The sequence below is a fragment of the Styela clava genome, chromosome 13 (genome assembly GCF_964204865.1).
Source record: "Styela clava chromosome 13, kaStyClav1.hap1.2, whole genome shotgun sequence".
Lineage (NCBI taxonomy): Eukaryota > Metazoa > Chordata > Ascidiacea > Stolidobranchia > Styelidae > Styela > Styela clava.
In genome coordinates, this window is record NC_135262.1 from 14237163 (window position 1) to 14249841 (window position 12679).

Below are 12679 nucleotides of genomic sequence, written 5' to 3' on the forward strand. Positions count from 1 at the left end.
TTTGTAAATTTAAATTCCAGATCAGTGTAACATTAGTGTTGAATTATCGCGAAATAAAATAATAGATAATTCCGAGTCCTTTCCCTGTCGATAATAGGCAACCTTTTGATACAGTTTTATTATATCAACTCAAGTCATAGGCAATTTTTCTGTAATTTTCAATTATTTTTAATCGTATAGCTTTGAGCTTGAGCCATGAATCGGTGATTTGTATTTTTAACATAATGCGATAATCAATGTTCAATTTTTTAAACCCCACTAATTGCCACATGTGAAAGATTAATTATTTAATTATAGTCCCAATTATTGGCATAATCAGAGTCTCGAACTTGACCATGAAAGAATCTGTTTATCATTTAGTAATCTGTTGACAGTCATGCATGAACCGTATATTTCCAGGCGTCATTAACTGAGGATAAAAGTAGTAGATCAATCACCCATTATCGATAATATATCACGATATCGTCGTCTATCTTTGGTCTGGTGTTAAATCCGTTGGTTACAGTTGATAATTTTACCATAAACAGACTTACGTAATTCAAAACTGGGGCCTAGTATGCCCCGCAGGCGAAAACGCTCCAATGTAAAGTACCGGACGAAGGATTAACTTAAATACACTAATAATGATGGTAACAGACATTTATATTAAGTTTACTTCACAGTCTGAGCGTATTTATTTGTTAATCAGCGAGGCATAATATTTTACAAGCTTTACGTCAATCGTACGATTTAGATAGGCATAAATACATTTTCCTTTGCAATTAATATTATTTGCGTTAAGGGAAGGTACAGGCATAAGATAGTAGCGTTTTCCAGGCAACAACAGAAGTACAGAGTTTGTTCTGTTTGTCACTCTTGGCGAGACGCGGTTAATATTATTAGAAGCATAGTAATGTGTATAGAGCAGTGGTTCACAAACTTTTTAGAGTTGGGACCCACTATTTATTACCACAGCTTATGGCGACCCATTTAACTTTTTATGTCATAACACAGAACACAGCAATGGCTTATCATTGCAAAACTACCGTATTTCCTCGAAAATAAGACCTGGCCTGAAAATAAGACCTAATTTGAGTTTTTAAAATGATTTTAATTAAACCCTACCCTTAAAATAAATTTAAAATGTGTGGGAGAGGAAAGGTTCAATGACCTGAAGTAAGGTGAAGATCATCATTATTCAGGATTGTGTGATGTCACAATCACAATTATGATATTTGTCACTTAATTTTTGTATAGCAAATACAAATAAAAACATTGAATGTCGGTTTTATATAATGTTTTTGAAAAATCTCGTGATTTTCTACAATGTAATTTTATTTTTGATAAATGAGCACAAAAGACCTCTTCCAATAAAAACCATGGTGTTATTCTTCAAAGAAAATAAATCTAAATCCTGTCTAAATTTTTGGGAAACACGGTAAGAAGTGCTGTACAAAACTGCTATGCGTAAAAAAGCCACATAGTCATCCTTTGTATAGCAAATTTTGTCCCTTTGAGAAGATCGTAAAAAGGAAACTTTCACAGATTAGAATTTAAATTCAATTTAATTTATTTTGTTTTTGAAGATTTACGTATTCAAGTCGCCACCGATCCTAATAACTAGTATAATTAATCAAAACTTTCTTCATCTTTTTACGACCCACTAAGATTCCTTTTGCGACCTACCAGTTGGTCGCGACCCATAGTTTGGGAACCGCTGGTATAGAGTATTTATTTTTTAATCATAATCAGCCCTAGAGCAATGCAATGAAGATTATAACAAGGATTAAACATGTTAGTCCTTCTTCATATTTTCTTTCTATTTATCTTTTTGTTGATTACTGTAAGCTTACGGTGGGTCTTATAATTTTGTAAAGCACTGTACTTGAAATGCCTAGTATTACTATTGATAAAATAATTTTGTTGGCAATGGAATTGGGGTGCTCTAAGATGGCGCACGACCTGAACATAATATGTGTACCGTGTTAGAATTGTTCAGATTGTGCGTCATCTTGGTACGAATACTTTCGGAGCGCCCGAATTGGTATATACTAAATTTCAAAATTTTATAATATGCACTTTCAGTACGTGTCTTCCTTAATAATATCGTTTTACTCTTCTTAATGATGATCCTTTATTTAGACATTGGAATTAATTATGCCAGAAATTTTGCAAGACAATCTATACATATTTAGCATATTCAATTTTATATTGGTGAAAGAATCATACCGCTTCTATGATTAGGTCTATTTATGTAACTATGTCGATATTTCTTTGAAAAAATAGAAAAGTATTAGGCATCTCACTGCGTACTAGAACTAAAATTTTGGATGAATAATTAGACAAAATATAATAATACTTTTTTGTACTCAGTGTCGTGTGTTACGTGGGTTACAAACCAAAGCAATCTAATTCGGAATGTATCTTCAATGGAGAATGGAGCCAACCTTCTCTGGAATGCTCTAGTAAGCCTGGTTTTATTTTAAATAATCTTGCATTGCAATTTTCTAAAATCAAAAACTTTATATTAGGTATTAGTGGGTTGATATCCAGTTTTCTAAGTGCATTGTTGTTATAACAAATTCTGTAGTGTAGCGAATGTGGATATAACTATGGACTATAATGTTATTTAACCCATTTGTATCAATAGTATTTAAGTTCAATATTCAGTGCTCAATTTCCTTGGTAAAGACTTATCGCGAGAAGCGAAAAGCCTGGGCAATACGTTTATTGTATCGAGCAATTTGCTACGTGTTTCCGGGTTTACGTCCGGGAGTTAAAATATAAGATTTTTCAAGTTTTGTGTGGATTAATGTTTTTGGATTTCGACCGTATAACTAACTGTATTAATGAGGTTCAATTGTATATTTTAATATATCCGTGTGGATTCAATTTGATTGTGCAAATTTACAATTTTGCGGACATCTGGCATTATAATATACGGGGATAGTTCACTAAACGCCGTCAAGTAGTTCTAGTTGGCGTGGCATAACCATTTTCGCATATGTCATTTCTAAGCTCCACCTGATTACGTCATCCAAAAATCAAATCACCTCAACGTCACAGTGACAAAATAAGGTTTGTCAAAGTATACGAATCATCGTACAAAGTGTGCAGACGAACACTCAAAACCAAGCAAGCTATTTCTCTCGTTGTTCCGCGTAACGATCCCGATATAAGAGAGATCGCTAGCGTTAGCGAACGAGTGCGTTATCGTCAGCGGAGATGCCATTTCGAGCAATTGTACCCTTTTTGGCAAGCTCTATGGCGTGATTGTGACGTCGTAGTGACGTAATCTTTGGATGACGTAGCCATGTGGGGGTTAGGAATAACATATGCAAAAATGTTTGTGCCACACAACTAGAAGTACTTATGGCATTTAGTGAACATGTGCCCACGGGAGTGTGAACACACAGAGTTGGGAGGCTACGTTAATCCCCTATAGTACTGAATCACAACACCATTTTTTTTTATTTAAATCAATTTTTACACAAGATATTCCGTGTGAAACATCTCAATATATACTTGAATAATCTTTACTTTATCAGAAATCAAGTGCGGCGCTCTCGATTTTAGCAATCAACCTGGAACAATTTATTGTGACCCCCCTGATCTTGGTTATGATAGTACTTGTTGGTAAGTAACAGAAACAGTATTATTTCAGTTAAATATTACATAACTACCTAACAAAATAGGCCATAGTTTTGTTTTGTATCCAAAAATAATTATTTCGATTTTTAATATTTTCTTGATTTTAATTGTTTAAGTTTTACTTGTGACGATGGATACGATTTGACGGGAAAGGCAGTTTTGAAATGCCAGGAAATTGAAGAATGGGATGGTATTGTACCGACATGCAAGGGTATTTATATACATGTTCTATATTTTTTAGTGCCAAATAAGTTGATTAAAGCTTCGTAACCCCTTACTCCTTACTATGCTTGTGTCTGAACAATTACGATATATCATCAATCAGGCAATCTTAGAAGTGATTAAATTAAAATACATATGAGCTCTCCATAAAATCATAAAACCGATTTGTGTAATGAACAACAAAGAAAATTATGGATAGATAAAAGATAACAAAGCAAATTATCAAAGTAATCGAACTTGGTTTTAGACGTTTTTTGTTCATCCCTGTCTTTTGATGATGGAACTGTTAAGTGCACAGAAAAAACGAATATAGCAGCACGTGCATGTAAGTATAAATCAATGCATTGTCTCGTCGTTTTTGTGGATTATTGCTTTCGACACCTTTTAAATTTTCAAGATATTAGGCAAATATCACAACTTTGTTAGGCTTGCATTTCATTGAGACAAGCTTGATTTCACTTCTTAATTAAAAATTGATTAACAATTATACAGAATTCGTCACAATGTTTACAGATTTTTGCATGTATGGATGACTACATAAATACAGAACCAACTATTTGAGAAATTAGAAACTTGTGTTAATGCATATATATATATATGTGGAACCATTTTTAAAATACAATCATTTAATCATATTATTTTTTAAGAATGGTATTACACAAAACACGTTTGTAATCTCTTCTCTATTACACATCGATTGTAAAACAAATTTCTTTTTAAAATTGATTAATATAATCTATTATTTAAATTGAATTTAGTTAACAGCTGGTGTTGATTCTGATAATATAGATGTTTTATGTTTCTATCACGAAACCCAATATTTGTATTTTGTATTTCCAATTTACATGGCATTTTGGATAAAGGTATGTGATCAAATACAAATAGTTTTCAAAGTCTACCAACTCACGTTATGTAATTACTAATAAGCACTGTAAAAGCAATCCACGACTACAACCAATTGTGTATTGTTTTTGAAAAGGTTCACGTGCAGTTTTCCACTCACACTCTATGGAGCTGAAGAGATAACCTGTTTAGCCAGCGGAGAATGGTCTAATCCAGTACCAGAATGCAAGAGTAAGTATTATTCTAATTTACTAATAACTTGGCCCAGGGTTTCAGCATACAGGGCAATTTTATTTCATTTGTGTATGAATTAAAGAAATATGCTTTTCGGAGTCGGTCATCTTAAGATCAGAAAGTAAGACGTAGGTATCCTTACAACCTTCATTGGAATAATGTTTAGCAAGGTCCAAGATAATGTTTTTGTCATAGTGGGTTAACTCAAACTATTTGATGTTTATTCTAATTTTAATCTCATATGATATTAATTATTGGCATTTTGCGCTTCCACACTGAAGTTGCTCGGGTTACATCTCTTGTCAGTGGTGGTCAGAGTCGTTTCAGAGTCGAAACGAAAGCATTTTTGAAAAATTACCTTGCTTTGTTAAAAGAAATCATGTCGTAACCTTTTTGTCCAATAAATATTTTTCAATGCTTTTATCTCTGTGTCTGAATGCATTGAAGATGTTGCTACCGGATATCCTATACCACTCCTCCCATTTCACTTTGAAATTCCATTTCACTTAGAAATTCCATTCGTGATTTGATACTATACCCTTCATGTACAGTTCTATTTTTTCATTATGCTGTAAAAATATACCACAGTAATTAGCCTACTAATGTGTGGTTTTGCAGTGTTTGATCCATAGTGTGAAGATGCACTCGATCCTCTAGCTTGTGCTGATAATTGTAACAACAATCTTGACTGTGATGAATCCGAAGTTTGTTGTCAAAGTTCGTGTGGACTTACATGCAAAAAAATCAAGGTTTCTTCCAAAAAGCCCTTACTTAGTAAGTAAAACGTCAATTCGGTATTTATCTTTTTGTGTTCTTTACTATAAAATGCAATTGAAAATGGCTCGCAACACAGAAACGTTAATCTGATTTGATTGTGCTCAATTTTTTTTTTAAATAAATGCCTAATTAATATTTTGAATTGATGCAGTTTTTGAGACTTAAATTAAATTTATGTATGTAACCAATATTGCATCTGAGACTCTAAAGAGCAAATATATTTCACCAATGGTATAGATATTTACTGAAAATCCTATGTCTTCCAAATCTCTTGGCACTTATTAATATTATTATTATGCTTATGATGAAGCATAGCAGCTAAACTTTGATTTAAGAGCCAAAGGTAGCAAGCTTTCAGATAAAATAACGCAAATGCTTTCAGATAAAACAACGCAAATTTAAAGGTCTCTGAAATACCACATATACGAGGTGATCTCATATGTATACACCACAAACTTCACATAAAGTTTGGATTCAAATTCATCCGATTCATTTCTCCTGCGGACTAACCTTTGAGTTTACTTTGTGTTAGCCCTAGTTTATCGAGCCAAGCGAAACTAGGTTTATGAAAATAAATAGATATAATAATATAAATTCTAACTGAATTATAACATATTTCTTTTTTACAAATTTTCAGATTTAGATAAAAAGGCATTGCTTGGTCTATTGCTGGCTACCTCCATGAAGCGCCCCGGACCAGTATGCCCAAGATGTGGTAAAAATTTCAATGCATGTTATTATTCAACTTGTCCAAGATATCTCAATGCGTTTTGTGGAACAGGCTGCAATGAATGTACAGCACATTACTATAACCCCTATAATAAGAAAGAAAGTATTCATTGTAAGTGACTGGTTTTATGTTTTTCTAACTTATTTTCTTTGTATAAAAAGTTATTTTTAATGGATTTATGTACTTTAGCTTTGCATGATTGCATTTGTGACGATACTCCCACAAACGTGACATCAATTATAGCTGAAATTTGGTCCTGTGTGTTGTCATTTTCTTATACCATGGCTCAGAATAAATTCTTTAAAATAAATTATCTTGTTTATATCTTATCATCAAATATACAAGTTCCCGGTTCGCTCATTCCAACCAATTCTACTACAGATAATTTATCATTATATAAAAAAAAATAATAAAATAGATTATCTTTTTCTCTGTCAGTCCAGTCTCTGAAGCCGTGGGAAATGTTTTATGTCTGTAAAATATATTTGTGTTCAGTGCAATTCTGTAACTACTTTAGCTTACTTTGTCATATTGTAACTGCTCAGGTGGTTGTCCACCTCACACTCCACCAAACCCAAATTGTGCTGGATATATGTGTGACGGAGTTGGATGTGCAAACTTCCCACAAGCTCAGTGTCGTGTGTACGGTTGCGGACCAACATGCTATTACAGTTTTTCGATCGATTTGGACGAAGAGTACAGTGCAGAGAAGAAGGTATTTATTTTGTCTTTGCCTCAACTTAAAGTTATTGAAACCAGTATATACAAATGTTCTCCACTATATATACCTTACCTGTGTTTACTTGACTTCAAATGACGAAGTATGCTTTTCCGCCCACGCAGTTGTTACAATTGTAATTTTTTGCCCAAAATTACAGGTGTATTCAGCGGTAATCAGTGACCTTTACATAAATTTTTATTATTTCATATATTTTTTACTTCTATAATATAACCAATCCAACGTCAATATAGGAAAAAAATATTATTGTATTTTCTCCTAATTCGGCAAATGTTGACTTTGCGTACCCATGCAACATTATAAAATTAAACCACAATAAAGTGTTAAAAGATTAGTGCATTTGGTATCGTTTCGTTCTTGAATTAATGCTCAAATGGTTGAAAAGATTTCAATATTTTTGTGCTATTGTGCAATTTGTTCATTTCTATTTATAATATATTTTTTCACATCTGGTTTTATAACTGTATTATATTTTGTGTTTAGCAACTTGTAAGCCTGGAATAACCGTGGTTGGTCTTTGTAGCAGAGGATGCTTTGTTGCTTCTTATCCAAAGTACAGCTCATTGTCGAGTCCGGTGTCCTGGATGTCCTCCTGAATTCTACGACCAAAAGACCAATCGTCCCATTGTTGATTGCAATCAATACAATGGTTATTGGGTTTTTTCAATCAGCTCTGTTCTGCATCTGCTTTTGGTGACTTGGACTCAACAGTAGAGCTGGGCATTTTCGAATACCTTGTGATTTCAGAATCGAATCGAATAATTTTTTCGAATGGAATCGAATCTCGAATACTTGAAAATATAAAATTGTAAGCGACTTTATCATAGTAATTGGTCCTCTCAACAAATGAATTACTGATGACATAAAATAAATCACTCAGATAGATTACCGAGCGTTCACACAGAATAACAAACACGTTTTATCAATAACTCACTACAGAAAATAGTCATATGTTAGAATTTCGTTGAAAAAATATGACTTCAATGAAAAAAAATTGGGGAATTCACCTCGACCATTAGCGGAAAGATAAAAACAAGATGGCGGCGATTCGAAATTCCAGTCTGAACCGATTCGAATAATTTACTATTCGATTCGATTCGAATATTCGATTCGAAATGCCCAGCCCTACTCAACAGCAGCTCACGTGAACCAGTTTTTCTATGGAAACAAATTTGCTACTGAAACAAAATTTACTATTCGATTTTTCAACTTTGTAACATTTGCAACTTATTCTTTACGGAATGATATATTAAATAAATTGAATGATTTTATTGCAGAAAGTTTACAATACATGAACATTCGGCAATTTATATGGGTAATATATTGAACTCCAGTCGTGCTAGAACTAAGCATATTTCCAGCAGAGACTTTAAAGAATTTTACTGTACAGTACCATTGTATTTCTTGTGTGACGACCCTTGTTTTATTGGACACGTAGTGGACATAACGATCGTTTCAATATTATGTTGTTGTTGTTGTTCTATGAAACGTTTTTAAAAAGTCGCTTTTCTCTTCGAATACTGGACCAATTGCTTTGAAACTTTCAGTGGTTAAAGATAAAATTTTTCTCCAGAAGGCTAATACTTTTTTTTTCGCTATGACGTCATCAAAATTATTGCCATTGCGTGGCGCTACGTGTCCATATATTTGAGCATAGCTCTCTTGTCTTTTAAATGATGTCATGTGATAATATTGCCATATTTTGTATTTTTAACACTGAAGACCCTGAGGGCGCTGTGACACTGTCGATCTGTTTTTAAGTATCCTGTTAGTCTATGCTGTGGTTTGCAGCAGTGCAGTTGTGATTGTTCCAGTTAGATTTCGAGTGTTTAATGGTATTTTATATCTGTAAAAGTGCCTCTAAGTCTCAAGTAGGTTATCAAAGATGTTTCTCTTGGTTTTATGACTATTGGATTGGGAGTGTTAGATATTTTGATGCTAGACAGTAGGATGATATTATTGTTTTAGTACCGGTACAGTGCAATTACAGTTGTTTCGGCGTTGTATTTTTAGTTTATTCTTGAAATTGGCTATCAACAGCGCTGTTCAAATCTTGTGCACCTGTGGAATTGTTTGTGGTTGTTTTAAAGTGCCCGTCATGGGTTATTACCGACCGCCGTCGCGTGCGGACGTGGCTACCTCGAGCCGAAGATATGCATTCGAGAAGTGAAACCCAGACTTAGTGACATCAATAAACAAATAACAGAAATACCAGATTTTTTAATGATGGACTGGAAATGTGCAACATGGGTGCAAAATGGAAGATTTTGTGATGGACGAAATTATGCTCTGCTCAAATATGGAGAAGACCGGATATACAAATGTTAAACCGTAAATATATACTACTACGGTTAAACTGCACGAACTGATATTTGAAAATTCGATTTTTACGATCGATTTTTACATTGGTGTGTTAACGTTTTAGTAGATTTTACTAGATATATGTTTGAGCATGGAACGGAAACATGCATTCGCACCTCCTACTAGGATTTTTCGGACTGTTTGTTTACATGCCGCATCACACGCACAGCGGATATATAATTCACTTTTTTGTTTTTGAAAAGATTGCACGCAACCTGATTACCAAGTGAAACGCCTGAGTAATGACTGCCGTCAATATTCATGTTTATTTGTTTGTGTTTGTGACTCGTTTCTTTCTTCTTTGGTAAGTGAACGCGTTTAATACGTTTTAAACCTATTTTATTAGGTTTTGTTCACTTTCCAGATTCTTCGCCTTCATCTTTTGTGTATATATGTTTATTTTGTTTTTGCGAATGAATCGAAATAAAATATTTTCCTAAAAAATCTTATCTTATTCTCAGACTATTTTGCAAATTGTAAGTAGCTGGTTTAGTGTACCGGATTATATGGGTTATTTTGGCTGCTATTGAAAGTTGTCTTCGATTTCAGGGTCCGTCTTTAATTTTTATTGTTTTCTCATATTGTACTGCCTGGTATTTGTTATTTTTATTGTATGCTTTTTGTTTCATTGATTTCATTGGAGTGTTTGGTTGTATTAAGATTGTAATTAATAAATAGAACAAAATAGTATAAATTGAAGTGAATATTGAAAGGAAACTTGACGTCAGGTCATATTGGAAGATATTCTGAACATGGATAATTATTACATAGACTGCCGGTACGCTACAAAATTTGGCGAGAGCGCGCCAGGACATCTTCTAAACATAACATGCCACGCAAAAATAGAAAGAACGCTCAAATGAAGAGAGAGGATGACTTCGTTGCTCGAATGAAGGTACTGGAGGCTAAATGGACAACAATGGAAGCGCGAGTAGAAGGGATCGAAGGAGCAGTAGATGAACTTGGGAATGATGTAAAACAGTGTTATGACAGTGTGATGGTACTTAGTCAAGATGTGAGAGATTGGCAAGAGGGAGCTGCAAGTGACACTGCATGGTCTTCAGGAAAACGTGATTGAGACATTAGTGAAAAGCAAAACTGCCGAAGTCGGTTTGAACGAATCCGGAAGAATGGCTGAAGGGGCAGGCGAAATGGCACCACAGAGTTATGTGATGAAGGAGGACCTGAGTGGCAAGGCAGAGCACACTGAGTCAAAAGTTACACCACCTGACAACAACTGCGGGAGTAGACCGATGCCGGAAATGGAGTCTCCACCTATCATGCCCAGGTATCCGGTTGGTTTTTCTACCCCTATGACAAAGGGTTGTACCATGGTTAACTGAATATAGTTCGCCCACGGCGCTTTCGCTACGCATGAGCGATGCGTTACTACGTCATCAGTTTGCTACATACTGAAGCTTATGGTGGAAGATTTCCTTTCAAATTTATTTGCGTATTTGGAATGGTTTTATTGATGGAAATAACTGAAAATATATACTGAGGCATTAGGATAAGGTAGGGGTCGTGGCATCTGTCAGTCATCCCTGCGTCGGTACCGTACCGTAAGTTGTGAAAGTCTGAAAGTGGGAGTAGGGGCATAGTAATTCTGCTTTTTTGCGATTTATTGAATAGTAATTGAAAGTTTATACCAGGATTATAGCACAGTACTAAGAATTTAGATATTCCCGGGCCTACAGAAGTACTGGTACTGTATATTTCCAGATTATCTGGTATGCAGTCAGCCCCTCAGGCCTCAGAGCTTAAGATAAGGTTCGAATATGCAGCTCTCAAATTTTAGAGTATCTATATTAAAAGAATGGATGCAATAAAAATCAGGAGTTATTTGTTGGTCAGATACCAAAGTACTGTTGTAAAACAAAATATTTCTTCAACTTTCATGTTCTGACAGGCTCAGAAGCTGCAAATTCATCAAACGAAATCATAGAAAAAGTTGATAACAAAGAAAGAAAAACGCCCGACAAAATTGCGAGTGAAATAACTAGATTTGGAAATGATATCTTAGAATTCCTTGGAGGTGCAATTTCGTAAAAAAAAAAGAATTCCGCGGTCATCCAGAGACTGCCTGCCACAATTCTCAAGGCTCGTTGGTACCCCTCATGAACAAAGGATCAGATTCACTTCCATTCTTGTGCTCATCTCCAGAATACTTGTTATTTATTCAGCATATCTACATTAAATTTTCCAAAGAAGCTTGTGAAAATCCCAATAATATTTAGTGCAGATGTTTCTGGTGGACAATATTTCAGAAACTTTGTAATACACTTTGAAAAGCAGTGTGATGGAGAATTGTCCGATAATATAGAAAGAGTGATGTTATACGGTGTTAACCTGTTGGTTCGAATATTGTCTTACACATTTTCAAAAAAGCTTTTTTTACATATGCTGGGATCTATTTGCTTTCTTTTCAATTCGCTAATAAAACAATGCTTTGGCCGAAATAAACTGTATCTCAATTGAATCCACTGCGGACTCGAATAAGATGTTGGCCCTTCGAAAAGGGATAGTTATTCTATTCCTAATATGAGGGTTGAATAGATGGTATTATGGAGGTAACATGTTTGTATTTAAACTGCCGGTCGATATTGGTAACAAGCCAACACACCACGACAAGGTTTCGACCACTGTGTTGGGATTTATCCTTGCATAGATAGGCAGAATCGCTATGCAAGGAAAACACGTGAATGAACGACTCACTTGATTTTTTTTCTTGATTTCTTACTCGCGAGAGGATCATTGCACACTGTTGTCCAACCATTCGCTTCCGCATACGTGGTGTTACCTCCCCCCTCTCTGCTGAACAAGCTTCAGAGCTCATTTGTGACCCTGGGCAAAGCATTTTCAAGTTGCTTAACATAATTTTTTTTATTACGGTAGATAGCGCCCAAATAAAATAGTATTCTCATATTAGTTTCTGAATTAGATCATGATTATTAATCATTTATTTAATTACCCCCAATTGAAAAGTCATATTAAACAGAGAAGTTATAAAGACATAAAATACCAAATTATCAATCAAAAATATATACTGCACTCATTTCATCCATGCCCATTTAAAGTCAAGTATAGTTGATACATGTCATCATTTCAATATATAATTATATTACCATTATCAATAATTAATT

The 12679-nt window shown here is 34.4% G+C and overlaps 1 protein-coding gene across 5 annotated transcripts; it reads left to right on the forward strand.

Annotated features, from left to right (window-relative positions):
* The first annotated feature begins 500 nt into the window (after positions 1-500).
* On the forward strand, positions 501-10197 carry LOC144431377 (uncharacterized). Of its 5 annotated transcripts, none has more exons than XM_078119445.1 (10): positions 501-1773; positions 2353-2444; positions 3528-3615; positions 3747-3841; positions 4100-4177; positions 4832-4926; positions 5481-5703; positions 6344-6547; positions 6982-7151; positions 7659-10197. In XM_078119445.1, exons 8-10 carry the CDS (start codon positions 6388-6390, stop codon positions 7677-7679), a joined length of 351 nt encoding a protein of 116 aa, XP_077975571.1. In that variant the 5' UTR covers positions 501-1773; positions 2353-2444; positions 3528-3615; positions 3747-3841; positions 4100-4177; positions 4832-4926; positions 5481-5703; positions 6344-6387; the 3' UTR covers positions 7680-10197. The 5 variants fall into 5 exon arrangements, with proteins under 5 accessions (XP_077975571.1, XP_077975569.1, XP_077975570.1 ...); XM_078119443.1 differs by having other exon boundaries at positions 5548-5703; XM_078119444.1 differs by having other exon boundaries at positions 501-2444; positions 5548-5703.
* Positions 10198-12679: the final 2482 nt, after the last annotated feature.

Excerpts from the sequence above, each read along its gene's own strand:
- LOC144431377 (XM_078119444.1), top strand. The coding sequence starts at position 6,388 with ATGAAGCGCCCCGGACCAGTATGCCCAAGATGTGGTAAAAATTTCAAT. Across the intron at positions 6,548-6,981 it reads TAAGAAAGAAAGTATTCATT|GTGGTTGTCCACCTCACACT; the intron begins GTAAGTGACTGG and ends GTAACTGCTCAG. Across the intron at positions 7,152-7,658 it reads AGTACAGTGCAGAGAAGAAG|CAACTTGTAAGCCTGGAATA; the intron begins GTATTTATTTTG and ends TTTTGTGTTTAG.